This window comes from Pezoporus wallicus, unplaced genomic scaffold (assembly GCF_028554395.1).
Source record: "Pezoporus wallicus isolate ANWC-B61680 ecotype Strahan unplaced genomic scaffold, APGP_CSIRO_Pwel_v1 contig_161, whole genome shotgun sequence".
Taxonomy (NCBI): domain Eukaryota; kingdom Metazoa; phylum Chordata; class Aves; order Psittaciformes; family Psittacidae; genus Pezoporus; species Pezoporus wallicus.
This window is the reverse complement of record NW_026642654.1, coordinates 12,097,396-12,122,600: the sequence shown is the minus strand read 5'-3', so window position 1 is coordinate 12,122,600 and position 25,205 is coordinate 12,097,396. Positions and strand designations below refer to the sequence as shown.

Here is a 25,205-nt window from a genome sequence, read left to right as displayed (position 1 = left end):
ATTTAAAATCAAAGCATCTTTTAGTAAAGTGTGACTAAAGTTTATTTCCTTTCCAGAGCTGGCCTGTTGTTTTTTATCATAACTACTCACATATATCAGTGAGTTGCAAAGGATCCTTGCAGTCTTTCTTACTTAAGGAATTTGAAACTACAGTGAATCCATCCTCATCATCATCTGTTCATTATCAGCTTCTTAAATCATCTACAGGACCACACCCTCAATCCCTACAATACTGAAAACTCAGATAAAGTACAAGAAATGGAAAAAACTTTGTAAATCTAGCATTTAACATGCTCATGTGAGAAGCAAGCTTCCTAGGTCTGGTCTCTTTTTCAGTTTACTTAGTCAAACTAGTGAAAAAAAAAGGATAAATAGAAGCAGCATTTCCAAATACAGAGAAGTCTGAGGATTAGTACACTGCATTTGGTGTTAAGAAATACAGGTCCAAATCCCCAGTGATGGAGAGGAGGGGGAAGGGTAATGCTGCTTTCCTGTCTTCCAGATGAGTGCTCCAAGCTACTGTATCTCACAGCTTGTAAATTAGCCTCTCATTACCTTTGCTTTTCATCTGTCTCAAAAACTAAAACATTTTTTGAATCAAGTGAAGTATTTGCTTGCCAGACAAAACGATGGAAGGTCTATGTCACTTAGATGAGCAAAACAAAAGAAAAAAAACTGAAACTGTTTGTTCTGATAGTTGTGCCAAATACATTCATCTAGCTTGTCCAGTGAAGATCTTGCAGAGTGCAATTTCTCTTATCCAAGCGCCCCTCTCTCCCACAGTGCTCCTTTTCCCACACATTTATCCTAGAGTCTGCGAGAAGTCAAAAGAGAGGAAGGCTGCATCTGGGATGTTTGTACCATCAGTGTTACTTACCATTAGAAGAATTCTGCTGGAAGCTGAATTACAAAGGTTCATCTAGGTAGATAAATGAAATTCTCTTGAACAGGGAACCTGGTGTGAAATAGCCAGTGCTTCAAGAACTCGTGTTGTATGACAGATGATACGTGAGTAATCTCACTGAAGTCCATTATATCTGATCAATTAATGATAAACATATATAGAAATCTTTGCCTAGCAGGATATAAATTCACCCATGGAAGAGAGTAGAGGAGAATCAAAGACATAATTATCTTAAGTGACTGAATTGTATACATGTCTTTTGGTACCAGTTTAAGCTTGCATCTTGACCTGTATTGTAAAGAGTAAATTAACATCAGAAGTGCCATCCAGTGACTGTGATTAACCATAATTTTTATTCTTTATTGAAAGTTGATAGTCTGCATGCTGCCAGATGTGAAATTGTACAGTAAGTAATAATTAAACAATGAAAGAGAGTAAACAGAACTTGTTAGGTGTCATTTGGAGCAGTGAGTAGCAAAGGTGGCTTTTTAAGTTTTATTATCACACAAAAAAAGAAAACCAACATACAACCATGTGACCTATGCTACAACTACAAAACAATGGTATCACTACCAAAGAGGTGCTACCCACTAGACTTACAGGATCAGAGGCTTCAAAGCCAAAGGAACTGTGTCAAATAAAGCAGGAACTATTTCTGAATATTACCTAACTGAAGTTCTCTACTGATGGGACTTTTTTTGCAGAGGGTGATTGAGTTGTTGGGGGTTTTCTGCAGACGGTTGGGGAGGGTGGAAATGGAGGTTTACTGTAGGTTTGCACTACTTGTCTTTGCATATGGTAACCTCTGGCAGGCTTTTTGCTATTTGTAAGTCACACCCTATTACATGTATTCAAAATGAGACTCTTTCAAATGTATACAGCACCATAGCACAGCTACCTCCTAAAGCAAACTCTTAAAAGCTCAGTTTCCCTCTGGACATTACCAATAAGTTTTGTGAGGGAATACCTCAACTAGAGCTCATGTATTCTATTTTGTTTGTCAAACATAGCATCAAGCTTTTCTTCGTACTGGATGCCGCATTGTCCTAAGGTTGGAGGACTTCCTCTGATGGTGGTATTGGGCTGGGTTTAGCAAGCTGGCCAGGCTTAATTTCAGGCATTTTTTCACCATGTCTGTACACACTTATAGTGACATCCACTTTTTCCCCACCATACTTGTTCTTAACATGGATGCTATATTTGCCTGAATCTTCTGAGGTCACTCCCTTGATTGTTAAACTGGCATATTTCCCTTGTTCCAGTGAAAAAGCATAGTGCTCATTAAGTTCAAAGACCTTGTCATTCTTGAACCAAGTCACTTCGGGGTCAGGATTTCCAAATACAGTACAGGTCAGATTCAGCGTCTGAGGGAGGAAAAATGAAGTAATTTTAAGGATCAGTCAGATTTGTTTAACCAGAATATTCTCAGTATTATTTTCAGGCACTTCTTATTCCTAGTTCATTAAAATAAGACAAGTATCATGTTCCTGAAGACTGAAAATTAGAGGGTTTAATATTTTTTCCTTTTTTGTTTTGTTTTGTTTTTAATTCAGTCTTTCCACCATCATAACAGTGACTGTAATGCAGTAATAGCCTCAGGGTAACATTGCCTGAAGATGGTAAGTTGGACTGTCATTTCAGCCCTGCCTCCAGAAGACTCCTGACAACCCATTAGTCCCACATGAGCTTCAGGCAATGATAGGTTTAAAAACATTCTTGATGTTTCCCTGTACACAACAGGGAGGAGAACTGAGGGAATCTTTTCTGACCAAGGCTTCCTGAGGTTATTGCTTGAGATGATTAAAAATAAATCACTTAAAAAACAGAGTACACAATGTGAATCATTGGACATTGACTCCAGTGCAACTGACTGGTAAAATGGAAATATTTCACAAAGAATAAATAATACATAAAAGTTATAAAAAATGTTACATGCTTAGTGAGAGAATAGCTGAAATGACCTAGTAGTCCATCCTGGTATTTCAGGTATTTTCCAAGGACTGAACTGAGATTGAAGAAGCCCATAAAATTTTCATGGTTGTTCTTCAAAATTTTTATAGTTACTACTGAATCCCATTTTGACCTCCATATAGCGATGATAGAATAAATAACCATTTGAAAAGTAGCACTGATTAGTGCCTACTTTGTCCACCTTTGCTTGAAACTCATTCTGCCTAAAATTCTGTCCTAGATAATTAAGTCAACTTAAGAATTTCACATGTGCACCATTGTGTTGGGGGGGGGGGGGGGGGGGGGGGGGGAAAAAAAAAACAAAAAGCCAAAACCAAAGAAAAATACCACAAGCAATTAGTAATCCAAAACTGATAGTTTCTACCAGAATGTTTCCTTATATTCTCTCCCCTCCATATTCCCCTTTAAGTTTTTCCAAATCCTGACCCAGAGGGACAGAGGAAGTCCATCTGTGTGCATACATGCACGCTTCCATGCAATATTTTTCTTGGATGATGATGACTGAATAGTTGTGATGTAACTCAGAGGGAAAAATGAAACAAAAAGACATTCTGAATGATCAAAAAATTCGTATATTCACATACAGAAGCAGCCTTGCATACTACATGCCTCCAAGGTCAGAGGGGAATGTTGAAGGAAGATTTACTTGCTCTGGTTACAGCCTACAACCTAGTGACAGCGTAAGTGTGTGAGTACTCTTAAAGAAATTATATGATGTAAAGGTAACTAATAGTCCATAGGAACTATCCTTACTATAAAATATTTAAAGGTTTAATAATGCAAACATGAAAATAAAATTTTGGGAAATCATACTAATGACTAATATCATGAGTTTAAATCTTACTGTCCATTCTGTAACTCAGGTCACGTTTCATGACTATTGCCCTTTCAACGTGACTTCATTTGAAAGCAATTAATAATTAATAATAATTAATCAAGTATTAATAAGTTAATATTAAAATCTTACCAGAGAGAATATATATTCCACAGTCATCTTAGATCATTTTGGGCTTGTTCTAATTTATTAAATTATAGATGTGACTTAAAATCATTTATAATATCTTAAGAAGCACTAATAAAGCTTTGTGTCCATATACTTGTTTAGTTATACCATTCCACTGCATGAAGAAAACTTTTTTTTTCTTTTTTTTAATTTTATACTTCTCACACTTGCACTTACACAGCTCTTGCAGGGTACCTGCTAGCATTTAATTTAAAGATGATTTTAAAGTCTCACTTCCTTGTGATCCGTTCCTTTCTGCTTGATTGCAAAAATCAGAGATTTTCTCTTCACATATTCAGTTATTTAATCCTCAATCACTAAGTCTCCTTTGAAAACTTCTGACTCTACACTTTGTCGCATTTCTTTAATTTAAAGTTGTAGGTTTTAAGGTATGACTGTAAGAGGAAACTGCAGCTAGTGTGTGTCAGGGGTGACTCCACTGAGTTGTTTACTTACAGTTAGGCTGTTTAAAGATGTTGTTGCAAACTGCATTACATATAACCTCCTAAAAGACTAGCTCCCTGCTTTCTTGCTGTGAGGTGCCTCTGTCTACCACAATAAGAAGGTCCCTCATGCAAACCAGTATTAGAGACAAAGGAAGGAATTAACCAAAAGGAATATCATCTTCGTATGGTCCAGAGTTGAACACCTTTCAGCATCCAGTATAAGGTCCACATGTTCCCTGTCGTCCTAAAAGGACTGCTCCTGGCTATCCAGAAAATGGCCAGGTACACGAGAGTTAGAAGAACTGTGTGCAACCTCTTACTCCGGTGCTAAGAATTTCCATACAGAGCAATGCAGCTGTAGTCTCTGAAGACTCACTTCATACAAGAGACATAAACAGCCTGATCAACATGCTTTTGATAGCCAGCAGATAGAAAGAGTCACACTGGCTCATGAGCTGATATGCTGTAGTCTGTTGGAATGAAAGTCCATATAGCTCTTTTAGAAGTCAAAAGCAACTGCTTAAGAGAGTACACAAAAATACAACGGGTAAATAACACGATCCTATTCCCAGTATACTTTCCTGCTTTCCACAGATTGGTGACTTTCAAACTTGTTGTAAGACTGATTCCTACTGAGACCGACCTTGCTTGCCTAAGATCTGAATTGGGCTGTGCTTCCTCTCACTGTACAGACAGCTTATAGTACCTTTGCTTACTTATAATTTGCATGTGTCTTAATTAAATGATTACTATTACGTGGTTTAAATTATCTTCCTTTGCTTTCAGCTTCTATGAAATCATCTGCATTCCCTCCCCTTTTACCATAACAGCAAACTTCTCACCAGTCAGCATGATTCTTTGACAAAAACTCTCCTTACCTTCCCGTCCATTATAGTAACGACATCAGGCAAACCACCAATGACTTTACCACGATCTAGAAGTTAAAGAAAAATATGCGGGCCATGTAAGGTTTAGAGTAAGGTTTAGAACTCAAAATTATTCATTTCTTACTAATTTTATGACTTGGCATCATATTAGTCACAACTTTTGTTGAAACTTATCTTTTAAAATGCTAGTTCCTGGATAATTAAATGTATAAACCCACAACTTTTGTGATATTTTGTGTTATTTCTTCTTAATACATTTTATTTTCTCTCTTTTTTTTTTTTTTAGCTGAGATTGTGCTATAGCATTCTAAACTAATACACATAACAACCTTGAAGCTACTGCTGGGCTTGACAGTTTGTGCTTTGGGCACAGAGCAAAGCTAGGAGGATGTTTTTAGCATCTTGATGATATCTAAGATTGAAGCAAGATTTGTTCTGCCATTCTCTTTGTGGACAGAAGCATCTTGTCATTACTGGGGGAACTGATATCAAAGTACCAGAATTCCTAAAGCCCTTAACAGTAATAAGGTTCCCTACTGTGTGCCTCTCAGCAAGCACTGCCCAACAGGAATTAGCAGCTAATCTTTTACTTCATAGGTAGATTTAAATATTCGATATCAGCAGCAGCTTTCAGAGTCAACACTTCCTTATAGCTTACAGTTCACAAACATCTGCAGATACAGGAAGATACAGTGAAGGTTTTCGAAATATTTAAAACTTTAGTGGGTTGCCATTGGAATAAAAAACAAATAAATCCACAAATTAGTATTATTGCAGTATTATATGCCAACAGAGGATTTCTGCAGCCACAGAACTCTGAAAGCTATGGCAGCATATGATGATGGATGCCTTACAGAGAACACTTGTCTAGATTGTAGAACATTTTTGATAAAATGTAAAATAAACTTACTCTTCTCAGCAAAAGCAGCTGCCCTAAAATTGTTGAGGAAGGGGAAAAGAAATAATTATTGTTATTAATAAAATTATTAATGATTTTTTTTCTTGCAAGTAAAGACACTGTTGCTACAGCATTAAAATGCAACAGATGAAGCACTTACTTGAGTCTCTGGAATTCTGCAAATGCATCATCAAAAGCTGTAACAAAACAATTGAGAGAGTTTTGCCCATTAACATAACTTGCACTTGGGGCTCAGTATAAACATTTAAACAGATATCCATGTTAAAGCTCTTTTAAAATCCATACAGGGTTACACAGTAGCAAAACGGAAAACCAAGATTCTGAAGCCCCATGCCATTTGTGGTAGAAACCGATAAAATCTAAAATTATCATAACAGTTATTCAACTAAACTACAACAGGTTCTGACCACATGCCTTCTGGTTTTACCATCATTCCTCACGTTCTTGCCAGTAAATTCTGTTTAATCCAAAAAAAGTCACCATAGAAGTATGGTCTTCTAAATGTACCTTGCCCAGACAGATCAAGTGTGCGTTTGTAGGATTCCTTGTTGCCAAAGATCTCAATGGTATAGTTCCCCTTATCCTTTTCAGTGGGATCACGTATCTGCAGCCAGGCAACATTCTCTCCACCTCCAATCTTCATCTTTTCACTAGAAGAAATCTTAGATTCCCTAGAAAAAAAACAGAAATGTTTATGAACATTCTTCTAATATATATATTCTCCATAAGAGATCATCTGTAAATTACAAAGAATAGCATCCCATTCCTAATCTACAAATTAGGAGCAATTTCCCAGAAGATTCATTTCTTTCATGTAGGGGTATAAAACACTTTGGAGGACTAGCTTGAGCTTAAATGCCAAGGATTTATTTGTTCATCTTCTGCTCATTACCCTTCTCTCCATATATACAATCAGCTTTGTTTATCTTATTGCACATACATGTGAGTATGTGCATAAATTTAGAGTTCTGTACATTTCATACACATTAACATAGAATACATCACAGTAGCAAACTAGAAGCAAAACATCTTTTCTGATGAGTAAAAAAAAACTTTAGCTTTCATTAACTTCAAAAATTAAGAAAACAAAATATTTGCATAGAATGTATTTCTCTTGCATCAAGTCAAAATATAACTTTGGTGGGTTTTTTAAGAACAAGAAGCAAATTTTCTAACTGAATTAATAAAAAGGTTTTAAAAAACAGTGGCATTATATTGACTTAGTGGCATTATATTGACTTATCATCCCTTTCTCAGCTAAGAATATAAGAAATGCCCTACTGATTCAGATCAGGGGTTCTTCTGGTCCATAATCTGTCATGTAGAGTGGAAATAGAAAAAGCTATTTAATGAGAGCATGCAAAGCAGGACACTTTTAACGCCTTGAAGAAAAGTTCTCTTCCACTCACTAACTAAAGAAATATTTCTTTTATCCTTCCTCCCCAAGCATATTAACTGGAATTTTTAATAGATGAAGTCAGCATTAGTTTCCCTTTGATCACGTTTTTTATTTGTCCAGACAGCGCTGATTTGGCTTCATAGCAAAAGTGACTTTGATAGGGAGGGGAATTTTCACTATTTCCTCTTCTGTAAGATGACTGTATTGAGTTTAGCGTACCAAATTAGATACCTGGAGAGAAACTACTACCTTAGAAAATACTAAACATAATATTCCCCAATGTGCCTTGAGAGGATGATCCATGCTGGCTTTAGGACTTGTATTATGTTCCCTGTTATGCAGTGTGTTGGATGATTCAAAACAAGCTAGAAATCTGCATGTTGTGTTATATGATGTGCAGATAATGGTAAAAAAACATAGATTGTCTAGCCTTTCATTTAAAAATAAATTAAATAAAAAGTTGCATAGAACCCCTTTTAAAAAAGCAGGGAAGTTTGGAGAGGCTGGGGGTACTTGTTTGGTTTGTTTGTTTTAGTCTTTGTTTTAGCTTTAATAACTCTGGCTTATAATCACTGTATTCAAGGAAGGACTGAAATTTTATTGGTTCACAATTTGTGTTGAATGATCTTCAAGATCACCTCAAGGGAGGTGTCTGTATGTAAACATATATATGCATACTAATATTTCCAGGTAAGCCATGTAACGTTCTCTGGTTTTATATTTCCATGAACTGGATGGTGGCATGATCTAAGTCACTTTTAAAACTCAAGCAGATATTGTAAAAGGAAGATTTACTGAAAAAAGAAGCAGAACCTACTGAATACAAAGCCGGAGTTATGAGTACAGCTGCACACCCTTTCAGAAGTGTTCTCAAGTTCCCTGAATCTGATAGTCACTGACACTTTTCTGGTGTTCCTGCCTTCGTAGAAATTAAGCGCTGGACAGCATTGCAAAACTAGAACGACATGCTGACAAACCAGCCTCTTCCTTGTCCAAGTCAGACCAGTTCACTGTGTGTCATCTTTGTATGTCATCAAGGAATGTGAAAGTTGAAAATGAAGAGATTTTAAGTCCTTCCAAACCTTAGATGCAGTTTCAAACAAATGAGGGCCTGTCATAGCTAAGCATTTGAGCACACATTTAACTGTAAATACACAGATGAGTAGAGTGCTTCTAAAGTCAAAGATTAATTTAACATGATGGTGGACAAATATCGTGAACTTTAATTTCTGGTTGTATTCTCAGCTCAGAGGGCTACTCTCAAAGTATTTTGTGCCCCACTGAATATTTTTTTGAAGAGGAACAGAATTAAGATATTTTTAATATATCTAAATTAAGATATTTTAGAATCATAGAATCATAGAATAGTTAGGGTTGGAAAGGACCTTAAGATCATCAAGTTCCAACGCCCCCTGCCATGGGCAGGGACACCTCACACTAAACTATATCACCCAAGGCCTCGTCCAACCTGGTCTTGAACACTGCCAGGGATGGAGCATTCACAACCTCCCTGGGCAACCCATTCCAGCGCCTCACCACACTAACAGGAAAGAATCTCCTCCTTATATCCAACCTAAACTTCACCTGTTTAAGTTTGAACCCATTACCCCTTGTCCTATCACTACAGTCCCTAATGAAGAGTCCCTCCCCAGCATCCCTATAGCCCCCCTTCAGATACTGGAAGGCTGCTAGGAGGTCTCCACGCAGCCTTCTCTTCTCCAGGCTGAACAGCCCCAACTTCCTCAGCCTGTCTTCATACAGGAGGTGCTCCAGTCCCCTGATCATCCTCGTGGCCTTCCTCTGGACTTGTTCCAACAGTTCCATGTCCTTTTTATGTTGAGGACACCAGAATTGCACACAATACTGCAAGTGAGGTCTCACAAGAGCAGAGTAGAGGGGCAGGATCACCTCCTTCGACCTGCTGGTTACGCTCCTTTTGATGTAGCCCAGGATACAGTTGGCTTTCTGGGCTGCAAACTCACACTAAAGCTGGCTCATGTTCATTTTCTCATCAACCAGCACCCCAAATCCTTCTCTGCAGGGCTGCTGTGAATCTCTTCTCTGGCCAACCTGTAGCTGTGCCTGGGATTGCTCCGACCCAGGTGTAGGACCTTGCACTTGTCATGGTTAAATTTTTTGAATTTTTAAAATTAAATTTTGTGTTACTTAAAACTATATCTGTTTGGGAAAAAAAGTCCTTTCTTAATATAGGCTTTTAGTAAACTGTGAGAGCAGGTCTTTGGTATTCACCTAGTACCAGAGGAGAATTTAATCCATTTAAAGAAAAGGGCAGCATAGAAAACTATGCTCAAATAGATTACTATCTTTGAACCATACAGACAATATAGTGGACGACAAACAATCTCATGTTGACTAAGAGGCTGGAATACTGTAAATTCTTTTTTTTCTGCCTACTACAATCCTCCTGATAAGTGTCGGTTGGCTGTCTGTTAATATTTGTCTTTTAATATTGGCTGTTAATACTTCTTTTTCGGAGTGTACTATCTATGTGAAAAGAGAATGGACAGAAAAAATCATTAATGTGGTCTAGTTACTAAATAAATGGCACACTGCAGTAAATCATATAAATAAAACCAGTAAAATTGCATAAAGACTGATTTTTTCTCATATAAAATTGAAAAAAATATTCTCATGTACCTGTGAGACCAGTTGATTTTCATTTCTTCATTGTAGTACTTCAAGAAACACTGTAGCGTTATTCCTTCATCAGTGCAAAGGATCTTCAGTGGAGAGGCTGACTTACCTATGTGAAATAGGATATATACAGATCAAACAGGATAGTGGAATGAAAAGGGGAAAGTCAAATGGACTACTTGTACTGTCAGGTCAAAAAATGAAAATAAAAATCTGGACGATTCTCAACTACCTCAAAGAGACAATTGTTCATGTCTCTCAAAGGAGATCTGCTGGTTTATATCATGTGAAAGTTTGGTATAAGTTTATGGTTTTATTGTCATTTACAAGCATTATGACTAGCAAGATCTGTTGTGAAATAAGCTAGTCATGTAATTGCCATGAAACTGTAGTGTCACGATTCTAACTGCACAAAAATTTTCTCCTTGTGCAACCCCTGTTCCTTCAGTGGAATGCCACCCGACTTCTCACTGGGAGCAGGATCAGCATCTTATTCTCTCTGTATCAAGGTTCACTTAGTTATGGGAAGAAAATTACTGCTACAGCATTGTCACAGTATCTAAATCAAATGATCCAGGTGGAATAATATGTTGATCCCTTTAAATAGTGTCAATTAGCAAGGTCAACTGCTAATTCAGAAACTTAATAACATGTATGTAATAATATAAGCATTATGACTCTCAGAGATTTCCCACTTATAATAAAAATTGTCTGCCTCAGGCTCAGGTGACTTTAATATAAAAAACTTATAAGGAAATCCAAGACAGCATTTACTTACCACTGACTTCGCTCAGTGCCAGAATTATATCATCATACACTGAGGAGAAAAAAAAAAAAAAAAATGCGCCATCAAAATTCAATCAGAACATAGTGTTGTTATGTAAAATTTAATTAAAGAAACACGGGAAATTTGCACATCCTTGGGTAAAGAAAACCATTAAAATTGCAACAGGCATATGGGGCAAATTACAGACTGAGTACAACATATGAATTCTGTGCTGCGTCACTCAGTATCTGCACTGTGTGTGGAGTGAGCTGACTGCTGTCAAATCTTTCTCTTTTTCTTTGTACCCCTCAGGCCAGGAACAATAAAAGGTCATTAAAACTGGATAGCTCCCATTCAAAGGACAGTAGAGGGGAAATAGAAATTATGACATTCTAGGTGAAAATAGTTTTCACCTGCTCCCTGTAAGACAGCATTTGACAAATGTAAACCCCTTTAACAGCAAATGAAAAAAATGTCATATTAAGCTTTTGCAATATCACACAGCTGATGGGCTTGCAGGAGGGGAGAACCCTGGAGACAGGGGCGGAAAAGCAAGGGAACTCTTTCACAGCAGCAGAATCCTATTCAATGTCACTGCATAAAATGGAAAGAGAGAAAAAGAAGTGCCATAATCTGAAGAATACATATTCAAGGCTGAAGAATTCTTATAAATAGGGGCAACAGTGAAATGCATGAAGTTCAGAAAATGTTACGTGTATATTTGGTCTGTATTGGTCCCCATCTGCACATTATTTATCTTTCCTAAAATAAATAGTGATTCAGTTCTGTAACCCTCTGCAAACTCCAGTATGCTTCTACTGGCATATTATCATGAGGACATGAATCGCATACTATATACACATTACATTACAGATGTCTGGGAAAGTGGGGTTATATTACTCATGCTGTCTAAATTGTAGTTTTTTTCTGAAAGAATAATGGGCAGAATTTTTACAGAGGAAAAACACCTGAAGGACTATCAAGTGATGATAACCCTTCTGAGGTAAAGTCTGAGTTCTTAAGCTGTAAAGCCACAGGTTAAGAACTGTCTGATATTCATCTTTTCCCCTTATTTCAGGTATTTCCCCAACCTCCTAAAAAAAAAATGTGAAGATCTTTGGTAAACTGAGTTAATATTAAAACATGCCTTTCTCCCTCTATTAGGACTCAGCAAAAAAATATTCATTATTTAGGTCACATGTCTACATGCAGATGGGATGTAATAAGGTTCATTTTGGACTAATTAGTGGGACCTAAGCAAAGAAGCAAAGCTGAATAAAAATCATTTATGTTGGCTACAGATCAGATTTTGTTATAGACTCAGAAGTAAACTAAACTTTTGTTTTAACTGGACATATTTAGCTAGATATAGAAATACAGTAGATCACTGTAATATGTGATAACATGTTAAATGTTATTTATATTACTATCATTGGTATATTTTAGACTAGATTATCTTACCTTTATTTGCATTTGTCTTCATTTGAATATCAATACATACTGAACTTGAACTAACCAGCTCCATAAAATATGCAGTTTTCCAAGGCCCTGTTCATATTAAACTTTTCTGCTTATCTTTTACATATCAAGGTTAATACCACCTTTTAGGAGGCCCACTGTTTGATTTAACACCACAGTTCTCGTGGTTTTGCTGGCTGACATTTTCAAAGCCTTCTGGGGCTACAGAATTAGGCACTGAATTCTCTAAATAGGCATTTCTCAATATGGCAAGACTGTACATTTCCAGCACAGCAGTCTTGCCATAGTTGAAGTATAGACTCTGGAAGCCGGAAGCACCCCGGACCATAAGATGGAGAACTGCCATGCTTTTTTATTATTCCAGTGGTCAGGATATTCCTTACTTGAAAATCCATAGATTAAAGGAATGATATCTGTGTATATCAAAGGACAGGAAGGGAGGAGGTGGCTAATGAGGATGTCCTGGATAGTGTGGGACCTGAGCACCATAAATGGTATGGAAAAAAGGATGGAGATGGTCATTGTTTTGGCTGAGTTAGTTTGCTTCATAGCAGCTTGTATGGTGCTGGGTTTTGGATTTGTGGCTAAAACAGTATGGATGACACACCGATGGTTTTGTTATTGCTGAGCAGTGCTTACACAGAGTCAAGGCCTTTTCTGCTCTCACATGCTCCACCAGTGAGTAAGCTGGGGGTGCACAAGGATTTGGGAGGGGACACAGACAGGACAGCTGACCCCAGCTGACCCCAAGGGATATCCCAGACCATGTGGCATCATGATCAGCAATAAAAGCTGGGAGGAAGAAGGGGGGGTGTTCGGACTGATAATGTTTTGGCTTCTCAAGTAAGTGTTATGCATGATGGAGCCCTGCTTTCCTGGAAATTGCTGAACACCTGCCTGACAATGGGAAATGGTGAATGAATTTCTTGGTTTGCTTCGCTTGTGTGTGTGGTTTTTGCTTTACTCATTAAAATGTCTTTATCTCAACCCACAAGTCTTCCTCTTCCAGTCCTCTCCCACATCCCACCAAGGAGATAGAGGGGAGAGGGGTAAGATGGGGGGGAGAAGGAAGGTGAGAAAGCGGTTGTGTAGGGCTGAGCTGCTGTGGAGTTAACTCACAAAACAGCTTTAGGATTTTACAATCAAAACAACTCTCAATCCCCATTGACAGTCCAATATCAACATATTGAGCACTTTGGTGCTTTAGGGGTTCTTGTAGACATTAAAGCTTAAAAAATCTGAAAGAAAGAGAGCTCTCTACAAAAGATCTCATATAAAAGGGGGCATCTGTTTTATTACAAACTTACTTAATTTCTTGCTTGTTAGAATGATAGAGATTAATCATTACAGTGCCCAGTGTCTCCTTTCCTAAATTGGTGATATGCAGTTCAGGCCTCTATAACTTATGAAGAGAACTGAAACTCAAAGCATCCCCAAAATAATTTGCTAACTTGCTTTTTGCAAGGATAGACCTTTGACACCTCTTGGAAACATGTGATCATTATTTCAATATAGTAAATTGAACGTTACCTTTTCCTGATAATTCAAGAGTAGATACATCATGACCTCTATCATCTGATAGCGTTGCTTTATAAACTCCTTCGTCCTTGCGAGACAGCTACATGGAAAATACAAGATGTTTACTGACAAACTTGATAATACTACAACATTTGCTCAACCCCTGCATGATTTCCTAAATTAAAAAACATACATTGGCTTGTACATGCTTCTTTATGGACCTGCATTTAGTTTTTAAGCCTAAAACATATTCTGATTTCAGTTCAATTGCCTTATGGAACTCTGTTTTTACTCTTGTTCCAGAAAGACAAACAGGATTGATCCTGGTCCATAGAAACTACAAGTAGTACAGTAAGATGTAACAGAGGACAACTTTAACCAACACAAACTTTAGAAGTGCAATTTTTCTTTAACCAAAACTATTACTTTTTTCAATCAATCTATCTATGTAAAGGAAAACAGATTTATACCCTTTAGTTGTCCAAATATCATCTCAGTAGTTTCCATTCAAGCAGCAACTGTAGTAAAATTATATCTATATCAAGTAAAGAATTCATTACCCTTGGAAAGCTCACATTCTTAAAATCTAACACCATGATACTGTGTTTAAGGCAGTAGGAGTTTTTGGTTTAGGTGGGTTTATCTTAATTTATTTTAAAACCTGAAGGAAAATACATGACATTACATATTACATATAGTTTGGATCTTGTCTAATTAATTTTTAGACTTACACAAATCTATAAGCAAGTAAATCATAGTAGAAACATCATATAATTGAATGACAAATAACAAGAGCAATTCAAGACAAGAGGAAAACTTCTTCCCTCCAGAAGGTCTGCTCAAGAAAAATGAAACCACTGGAAAGTCAGTGTCCATTTGCAGGTGAAATAAAGGAAAGAAATTAGAATAATAAGAAACCAAGAAATAAAATAAATATATCAATTAAATGGAATGCACATTAAGCAGAAAATTTCAGTCCAGGGAGGTGCCGGACTTTGAAGACAGCAATTATGCAAGTTAAGGCTTCAGACACCTAACAAGTCAGGTTATCCTGTTTGCATACAGATAAATCTTAAATAGGCATATACCTTAATCCTATTCATTTAGGGCAATAAACCTGAAACACTGTCAGAACTAAGGTGCTTTAACAAACTGAAAAATTAAAGAGTACTAAGAAAGAATGAGACAGAGTTCACCTAATGACACTGAAGCAACTTAAGCATGAACTGTCTGAGCTGATAACAAAAATAGATACTTTTTCACTAGCATTAGTTACTTACCAGATAATTGAAGGATAGCAAATATGCTTTTTCTTAAAATAGTTCACAGAAATCATGATAACTGGTTTAGTGCTCTGCCTGGCAAATCTATAGCATGTCAAGCAGAAACTATCAATTCTAACAGTAGGTGATACTGTACCCCGGGGATACTGAAGTGACATTCTTCCTTCTGCATATCAGGCAGAACATCAACATCAATCCCAGAACCGTCCTTATACCACTTGAAAACAGTCTCCTTCTTCGTGTTCGCAACCTGTATAACAAAAAAGGCACATAAAAGTGACTATGCACTAAAGAAGGGTATCACTCTGTATGTAGTCACACAGGTACTTTCAACAGAAACCAGTGGTAAATCTAAATAACCCAATTTCAACAGAGCCCTACTAAGCAAATCATAGTTCTACAGTATATATTTGCAGGACAGAACTGGTCAGAAGTATACAGCTTGCAGCTCCATAGCCCTGCTAAATCCTTAAAAGCAATCATAGAATCATAGAATAGTTAGGGTTGGAAAGGACCTTAAGATCATCTAGTTCCAACCCCCTGCCATGGGCAGGGATGCCTCACACTAGACCATGTCACTCAAGGATCTGTCCAGCCTGGCCTTGGACACTGCCAGGGATGGAGCATTTACCACTTCTTTGGGCAACCTGTTCCTGTGCCCCAGCACCCTCACAGTAAAGAACCTCTTCTTTATATCTAACCTGAACTTCCCTTGTTTAAGTTTAAACACATTACCCCTTGTCCTATCAATCCTGTCAATCTCTCTTCTCTTAAAGGTTTTTGCACTCTGATTGTAGTTTTTCTAGAAATATCTGTAAGAAGTATCTTTGAAATTAGAGTTCCTAAACTCTCTCCTTTACCTTTTTCTGTTTGAATGTGTCTCTAGAGGGCAGTGTACAGAATTTACCCCTATCTTAGAGAGTCTTCAGTCAATTTGCAGATTTATCCCAGCTATCTAAGCAATGTCTTTCAGGGCTAAACTGCAGAAAGCATCTGGAATTACTATTCTGAAAGCATTTCAAACTTCAAAATTGCAAGCTGCACCAGAAATCCTCTTTTTCTACTACATTTTATAATATGGGAAGTATAAACACTTGAGGAATCCTACAAACTGCAGTCTCTCCCAACACAAAGGGGCTCAATAATACAGTGAAAATGCAGAGAAGTTGCTTGAAAGCCAGGATTTTGCTATAATAGCAGCAGCTCATCTAAGCAATGCAGAAACAGAATACAGCTATACCTCAAGTACTGCTCTAATTTAAAAAAAACCACATTTTATATTGGTGTTGCTTAAAATAGAGCTGGATAAATGACCTCAAACTGTGAATTCAAAGAAATTAAAAGCCCAGTTCTTTCTAGAAACCTTGGCAATATATATATTATTTTTCTCCCTTTCTGAAACACTATGGTTTATCTGACATCTCCATACCCTTCAAAAATCACAAAAATATGATGGCATTTCTGTCTGTAGCCTGAATTCTCAGTGAGCATGGCTTTGGTAGAAGGACAAAGCTGGCAGTACATTTCTCAATCTCCAGGCAGTTGCTTTAAAAAGCCTCCTTAAAAAAGAACCGAACAAATGTATAGAGGGCAGCCCAGAAGTTAATACAGATCTTAAATAGTTTCCAAGTGGCCTGCTTGGAGGAAAAGCATGCACCAATTTCTAACCCCTTTTCATTAGAGAAGTCATTCCATAGGTGAACAGCTCTATGAAAGTTCTCTATAGAGGTGACTAGACAAATAGGGGGCCACCCATTCTCTTTCCTGGGCATCTCTATAAAACCTGCTTAAATTATATATATTGCTGCTTAATAAGCAGTGTGGTTGCTATAGAAAGACTATTTGGGATCACAACCTGGCCCAAAGCAATGCCTTGGTTGAGAAAAAGTGAGCAGCGTTTTACATTTACCAGTAACTAAAAGTGACTATTCCTGTGGTCATGTGACAGTGGTGGCAATTTTATTTGAACAAAGCCTGAAGGAACAAGCCTTTAATGCTTTTCAACTTTTTTTCATCAAAGACTGTTAGCACTCAACCTGGCAATAAACAGACTGAGTTTCAGACACATGCAGTTTGCAGTGCCAAAGTTATTTCATGTTGACATTTGTTATGAAAAGTTCCTTTTTTCACTGTTTACACACACATCAAAAAATCTTGCTTTTAGCAGACACAGTACAAGTAAGGGTCAGAGCTAGACAACAGCAGGTAGGTTCTGAATATTATGCAATTTAGAAATACTTAAGGAAAAATTATAATAGATACTGCCTTATGGAGAAAGATAAACACACAATAAAAAGCAACCACCATCAGATTATCATTCAGATGGACAAACACGGTCTACTAGCATGCAGGGGCTACAATACCGAGAACAAGGCCATCAATTCCAGCTGATTCAGAATCAAATACTAAGTCAATCAAAAGTCCATCAGGTGCAATCACGTAGAAAATAAGCAGTACGTGGAGTGATGCATATTACTTTTGATATACTCTTTGTTCATCATTATTTTTATGGACCTTGATCATACAGTCAGACCTCTGCCCTATACAAGCTTCCAGTTACCCTGGTTTCCTAACTCCCCTGTTTCAAGCCATGGCCTTTGAGAAAGTCAAGAAAAAAGCTTTCTTTTGTAGGTACTTCTTTCACATTATCCCAGGCTCTTTCAAGAGACAAAAACACCTCCTGTGCACAGGAACACTAAAGAGAGCATAGAAGAGACCAGGCCAAGTGCTATGAATATGGCTTGGGGAGGTAGATGCTTTTATTACCATAGAAATAGCCCAGGGCAGCCACGCTTCTAACTTGAATGTCAGGTGTCTGAAGTTCATAGGAAAAATACAGGCTTCATTTTTCAAACTCTTCTTATGTGCAAATATCAGCCATAAACAAGCATAACAGTACCAAGTGAACCTAATAGCCAGTCACATACTAACAGTAACAAACATTGTAAGGGCAATGGCATAGTTAAAATGATGAGTGTGCAAACAGCACACATCCTAGATTTCATTTACATAAAATGTTCTGACCTTATGAACAAAAAGTACACTGGTGAAAAGCATATAATCAGACACTCAGCTTTTCACAGTTTCATTTGCATAAATAGTGTCCACAGTAAATGAAAAGGATAATTTCAGATTAATTTGTAGACAATTAACACTAGTATAACTGATTCAGCAACGTTTAGTTCCCCATGTGAATGAAAGGATAAGCAGGGTTCATGCCTGAAGCAAATCACGTCGAAATTATAAAGTACTCCAGCTATACAGCCTCATACCAGCAAAGGCACCATGTTAGCTAATGGGGGCAGGCAGGCAGGCAGGCAGAATGACAGATTCACCACCCAGGTCAGTTCTGCAGGGAATAAACTGAGGTTAAAGGTCTCCTAATTAGTGATCAGGAAAAAAAGAAGGAAAAAAATCCCACAAATGTGCATGCAAATTACTCATAATGAATGACTCAAGTTAGTCTAGTTAAAAGCCAAGAACTTATTCAAAAGAAGTGGAGAAAATTAACACAAAAGTGTCCATATTACAGGAAAAGGCAACAAAGAGGAGTCTGATGCATGTTGAATTCAATTAACTCAGTTACTCTGGCCTCTAATTAGTCACTCTAGAAGAGCAAAAAAAATGACAATATATCAGTTTATAATGTCATATAAAGATGTTAATAGCAGAAGTTACTCTGAATTCCATGCACATTTGTTAAGATTCAAAAGTCATTAGTCAAGCATAATAAAAAACATGTTTTATAACTTTAGTTCTAGAAGCCTTTTTTGCATGCTTGTTTTCAGGTGATTAAATAAAAGATGTTTTGTGAGAGAAACCTCCAAATAAGAAAACAGTGAAGAAAGAGTTTGAACCCCATTTTTTTGTGGCAATTTTTTGAAGAAGGATGAAGGACCATTAGAGGATGATCTTATTTATTTTTTTATTATTTTTATAGCTCACAATTGTAACAAATGTTTAGATCACCTAACACATTTGTTAATGTCCTGTTTTGTTTTTTTGTTGTTGTTTTAATGAATTCTACTGCTGAAAAGTAGTAATTGAAGTGATTTTAAATATTTCTAAATAAAAAGTTTTACTATGAAACTTTTAATTTTAGATATCAAAAACTTTCCTCACATTTTCCTACCTCAATTTTTAATCAACACATTCTAAAAAAAAATTTCAAGCATGTTTCCTCACCTTACAAGTGAGTAAAACTTCACATTCCTCTGAAACTTTCCAATACAAAAACTCTGAGAAGTGAGGACCTAAGAAACAAAATTGCCTTGAACATGTGGTAGAATAAAGAGTACCAGAAAGATGCAGTGAAAGAAAGAAAAAAGATGACAGTTGTAACATCCTGACACCAGAAGGATGATATGTAAAACAGTGAGACAAATGAGTTTTCTAAATATGTTTATGCCCAACTGCAACTAAGCATAGGAAAGAAACTGAGTAGTTCCAAACAAGTTTACAAACAATGTCTTTAATGCAAAAGGAACTGGAGAATAAACAAATGTATCCAAACACCTAATAAAATGTTAAAAGCAAAAATTCCATGCCAGACATTATTTGACCAAATTCTATAAAGTTAAAAAATGTATTAAACATTATGAACAGGAAATATTCCTTTTACACACTGAGGCTCCAATCCTATGAATACACATATACTCAAGTAAATTAACTGCCGTTCACAGCCTTCTAAAAGTTATTGTGATTACTCATGTCAGGAAATTTATGTTTTAGTGTCTGCAGGATCAGGACCCAAAATTGTAATATCCAGATCAGGAGGTAGCGAAGTCCCAGACTTTCCCTTAAATCACTGAGAACTGAAAGATCCTGTGAGCTTATGCAGTAAGTGTTTTGTTTGGTTTTGTTTTTTTAAATCTACAACTTACACCCCCCCCCCCCAAAAAAAACAAAAAAATAGAATTGCATCACTTATGTAGAGAATCTTAAGCTATTTATAATAAATGTTTTTAATTATTATTGCTGCTTTCATCCTAAAAGCTATCTGCTTGCCAAGCAAAAATTACAAACTAGAGCTCAAACTCAATTTTTTATGGATTTCACAGTGATAGAATTCTGAGTTAGATATCCAACAGTACTTTAATCTGCAAACAATATAACGAGTATATAGCAAACTCTGTGCAGCAGCTGTGCAACTCTGTGCAACAAATATATATTTAATTCCTCAAATTTTGCTTAGACAAAAACCACAGGAACAGGTTTTTAATATTCCCTGACTGACATTATGTTGTCTACTCTTCCAACGATTATATTGAAATGACAATTTGTATGCTTAAAACTAAATGTGTTGAAACATTCTGTTGGATCAGACCCTACAGTAGGCACACTTTTCATAAATAGCAAGTAAAAATAACCTCTTGCAAGTACTCCCACTTCATTTCTTTACTTCGTGGAAGTTCAGCCACTACTTGAATGCATCATATGATAATGTTAGAAAATAAGATCTACCAAGGGTTGAATGTTTCCTCACATTGTGCAGTATATTCGTCTTCTAATGAAATCATTGGAAGCTGGAAGCATTCAATATTCATTAATACATCATTAGCTGCAAACTGTGCCTAAAGTCACCCATCTACTCTGTCTTACCTTGTTTCCTGAGAAATTCCTTTTGCTGGAGCTGAGATTCAGCCAATACTGCCTTGAATGCTAAATTTGAGAAGAGGTGAATGAAAAATGAGTTAGCCGCAAAATTACTCAAAGAATAATTGAAGTTCATTTCTTCATCAGAATTAAAGTTTCAATGTTTCAGTGAACATACCATCTCCGATGAGAACTAATGAAGACTGGTTCTTGGCCTTTCCATCTTGAATCTGCACTGTGTAGGTACCTTCATTGTCAATTGTAAATTGGTCCATCACCATTTCTATAATGCCATTTGAACGGTCACAATTTATTTTATGCCTCTGAAATAAAAATGTAGTAACTTTAGTATAATGCAGATTGCTCATTATTCCTTATTGAATTAATCATGTTTCACACCCTTGCCTTCACACTCAACCCTTTTCATTTCCTTGTAAATTGTAAACAATAGAAACAGGGCTGTGCTTATATACGTGTTGTACAACAAGGTCCTACTGGTGACAGAAACCTCTGTGTGCAGCTGCATGTGGAATCCTCAAGTCATGATAATACCACTGGTTTGGATTTTAAAATAATAGTTTATGGCACTATGCATGTTTGAAGAAAAGCTTTCACATCCAGGCTTTAGCTGCATTACAGCTTCCAGTTCAAGAAGGGGTTTTGCTAGGCTGAAGCAGTATGCCTAGCAGAGTCCAGAAATAGTTGGAAGCATTATGTTCATAGATACAAACATGGACCTCCAAATAAATCCATCACAACAATTTCAAAAGGTCATCACTACTAAATATCTCTGACTCATATGTGGCAGCTCAATATGTGATATTTTTTTCTCACTAAAAAAAAGCTAAATTTAGGAAGGGTATAATGATTTGCTCATCTAATGCTGGTTATCCTTTTCAAAACACTAAAGTGCAAGGCCATGAGGACAGTAACTTGTGCAAAACCAACAAAGTTTCTGGGAATGAAAAGGATCAACCAAGTCCAGCAAAGGAGAATTAGAATTCATCAAAACATATAGTTACCTATTAAACTGCTTGCAGAATACCCAAAACATCAAATATTGACTTGAATTCAGAGTTAAATATGTTGTTCATTGTTTGTGTCCTTTTTGTGTTTGCTTTCTATTAAATATTCCAGAAAGATAAAATATTGGCAGGCATACTCAAGGAAACAGAAAATTGTAGGCAAATATTGGACAGTACTTGCAAAACACGTTTTGAATATGCAAGTATTAGTTTAGATATGATCACCTTTTACTAATAACCTCTTTCATTTGGTGAGTAACAACCATGAAGGCTGTGTCCTACTAACAGTGATGGTTGAATATCAACTAAAAAAATTCCTAAAGCAAAGTAAAAATAATCCACAGAAGTTCCTTGATGAATACTTTTAGGTAAGCATTGTAGCCAAGGATATTGCACACTAACCATTCATGATGGGACCATATAGATGTAGTTCTACACAGTAAATAATAGAACCTGTTACTGTTAAAAGGAAACATGTTGCCACATAAACAGAATGTTTTGGTTAACCTTTTTAATGGACTCCAAACCTAGAAAAAGCTAGTGGAAGCCACAGGTAAATAAAGTTTAGGAAAGGGGGGGGAAAAATGGAAGAAAAAAAAAAAGCTAGTAAAAACCCCACTTATTAAACTTTCTGGGACCACATCCCTAAGTGGGAGAAGATTTAAGTACTGATTCAAAATCAGTAGGAATGAGCCCACAGATATATCTGCTTCAGGTTTGAGGGACACCTCCTGACCAGTCTCGAAAACAGATTCACTCTGGACAACAAGCCTGGAAGAACAGTGTAGACATAGTTATGATATTCAGCATTCATTGCTGGTACTTTCAAATATACAAATACTACTAGTTTTAATCTTCATGGGGTAACTGAAGAATGAAGAAAGATGAAAGATAATGGAATTAACAGAATAAGAGCCAATAGACTGATCAGGATTATAACTTTTTAAATAAATTATTTAGAGGGAAGAGACTGAGGTATAACATTTATATAAAATAGCAGGGAAAAATACTCATATAATTTGGGTATGCACTTTCCTATATATAGTTCAAAGAAAGATAATGTCAAAGAATAAGAAAAGATTTAACTAATCAGGAAATCAGCAGCAAAGTTACTTATATGAGTTCATCTGTAAGAGTTGAGGAGATAGGCATGGTAGGTTAAAAAGAGAAGTCATAGACGTCACAAAACTATCAAAAAATGTAAATTCAAATTCTTCTTACAGAATCTTGTCCACAGAGGTCAAGGACAACAATTGCATTCATTTCATGAGTTTTCAGGAAGAGTGTTAAATTGAGATTTGCCAGAAGCAGAAAAGGAAGAGCAAGATGTATGTTTTAATCTGATCCTTTATCACACTTCTAGAACTTTTTTTTCATTTCTTGCTTTTGGGTAAAGGGAAAAAATATTAAAAGATTAAAATGACAACTGATTAAATGGGGGCTAGTTTATTCCTTTCTTAGATTATTTTGAAATCTTACAGAAACCATTCCTTGTTAGGGCTTACAAGGAAAAGTTTTTCACTTCAGCCAATGTCAAGAACCAGGCTACAATTCACTGGCATATAATGGTCTATTGAACATGTTCAGTGACTGTAGCCCAGTCTCCAGGCAGGCTTTAGAGTGTAATTAGGCTTCTAACTGTTGCCATTATGCAGCAAGATGAAGTTCAATGATTTTATGGGCACCATAAATACTCGGGTTTTATGTGACTTTCCACAAAAATATCATCAGTCTCCAAACGTAAATGTCACCTGTGGGTTACTAATTAAAGAGGTGAAATAATGCAGCTCCCCTTCAAGACTCTCTCTGATGTCAATGCTTTCAAAACATATGCTAACTAAAAATAGCTAGTTCTGTTCCACTAGCATTACTAAAACAGAATATTGTCATTTCAATTAAATCATAGTCACTAATATTCAGGTTGTCAATGCTATAGTTTATTACTTCTTAAAGTAAGAAAAACAAAAAAGTATTTTACTCAGAAACACTTCTTTTTTCCACATGTCACTATATAATTATAATTATAGTAAATGCTCTCTGCTTTATTATGGTATAAAAATGCTGATAAGCTTCTCTGGCCAAAACCAGGCTTTGCATCCTCAGGAATAAACTGAACCTGTCAAATAGCTGCACTGGAGATGGATTCCTCACAGGAAAAGATATTTCCAGCACTTTATGCCCAGTAGATGAATCGTACTCCAGCCCTGAAAACATATGACCTTGTTTTCCTCTCAGCCCAATCTGATCACTTCTTTGTTTCTTTTTCTATGAAAGGTCTTCCTAGAGCTACAAAAATGAAGGAAGGTGGTGGCCTGTCCTTTCATCTCCATTGTAGCCATTTAAAGCCCTTTTAATGTCCAGGCCAAAATAAAAAAAATAAAATAAAAAAATAAAATAAAAAAATGGAAGTAACACCATCTAAAAACTGTATATTTATGGGCACTCTTGCATTTCCAAGTGCCTCCCACTTTCTATGTAAAACTAGTAGCATTATCCTCATAGAGAGGGTCTCTGGGAATAGCATGTGTTGCCAGTTTGGAGTTCAAAACTTGAAACAGCTCTTTTGGTTTGAGATGTTTTCATAAAATATCTATGCACTATTTTTAATCAGGTGTGTTTAATACTGGACTGTGTCTCATTTCTTCTCTATGGCTGTTGGTCATCTACCTACCCAAAATGAATACAGAATTCTGAACCTTAAACTTTGTTGTTTTTGTTTTTTATTTTTGTATGTATAGTCTCACTCTGCAACAGGAAATTAATACTGCAAAAAAGATTCAAGTTAAAGAATGACATTCCTCATGCTACCAGGCCTGTCAGCCTGACCTTGGTGCCAGAAAGGGCTATGGAGGAGATCATCTTGAGTGCCATCATGTGGCACAACTATGTATACAGGACAACCAGGCGATCAGTCCCAGTCAGCATCGCTTTATGAAAGGCAAGTCCTGTTTGACTAACCTGATCTCCATCTATGACAAGGTAGCCTACTTAGTGGATGAGGAAAAGGCCGTGGATGATGTCTACCTAGACTTTAGTAAAGCCTTTGATACTGTTTCCCACAGTACTCTCTTGGAGAAACTGGCTGCTTACGGCTTGGGTGGCTATTCTCTTCACTTGGGGAAGAGTGGCTGGAAAGCTGCCCAGTGGGAAAGGACCTACAGATGTTGGTCAACAGCCAGCTGAATCTGAGCCGGCTTGTGCCCAGGTGGCCAAGAAAGCCAATAGCATCCTGGCCTGTATCAGAAATAGTGCGGCCAGCAAGGCCACAAGAGTGATTGTCCACCTGTATTTGGCACTGGTGAGGCCACACCTCAAATCCTGTGTTCAGATCTGGGCCCGTCCCTACAAGAAAGAC

General features: G+C 36.8%; 1 protein-coding gene across 3 annotated transcripts in view; it reads right to left on the bottom strand.

Annotated features, from left to right (window-relative positions):
* Nucleotides 1-1,632: 1,632 nt before the first annotated feature.
* The window catches only part of MYOM2 (myomesin 2), a 78,074-nt gene continuing 54,501 nt past the window's right edge, over nucleotides 1,633-25,205 (bottom strand). For all 3 annotated transcript variants that reach the window (XM_057431835.1, XM_057431837.1, XM_057431836.1), the window contains 12 exons: nucleotides 21,004-21,148; nucleotides 20,832-20,891; nucleotides 19,416-19,483; nucleotides 15,367-15,480; nucleotides 13,960-14,047; nucleotides 10,963-11,001; nucleotides 10,188-10,293; nucleotides 6,638-6,801; nucleotides 6,270-6,306; nucleotides 6,122-6,144; nucleotides 5,203-5,258; nucleotides 1,633-2,268 (listed from right to left, as the gene is read on the bottom strand). In XM_057431835.1, coding sequence (XP_057287818.1) covers nucleotides 1,951-2,268; nucleotides 5,203-5,258; nucleotides 6,122-6,144; nucleotides 6,270-6,306; nucleotides 6,638-6,801; nucleotides 10,188-10,293; nucleotides 10,963-11,001; nucleotides 13,960-14,047; nucleotides 15,367-15,480; nucleotides 19,416-19,483; nucleotides 20,832-20,891; nucleotides 21,004-21,148 — 1,218 coding nt within the window. In that variant the 3' untranslated portion in view covers nucleotides 1,633-1,950. The remainder of the gene's footprint in view (nucleotides 2,269-5,202; nucleotides 5,259-6,121; nucleotides 6,145-6,269; nucleotides 6,307-6,637; nucleotides 6,802-10,187; nucleotides 10,294-10,962; nucleotides 11,002-13,959; nucleotides 14,048-15,366; nucleotides 15,481-19,415; nucleotides 19,484-20,831; nucleotides 20,892-21,003; nucleotides 21,149-25,205) is intronic.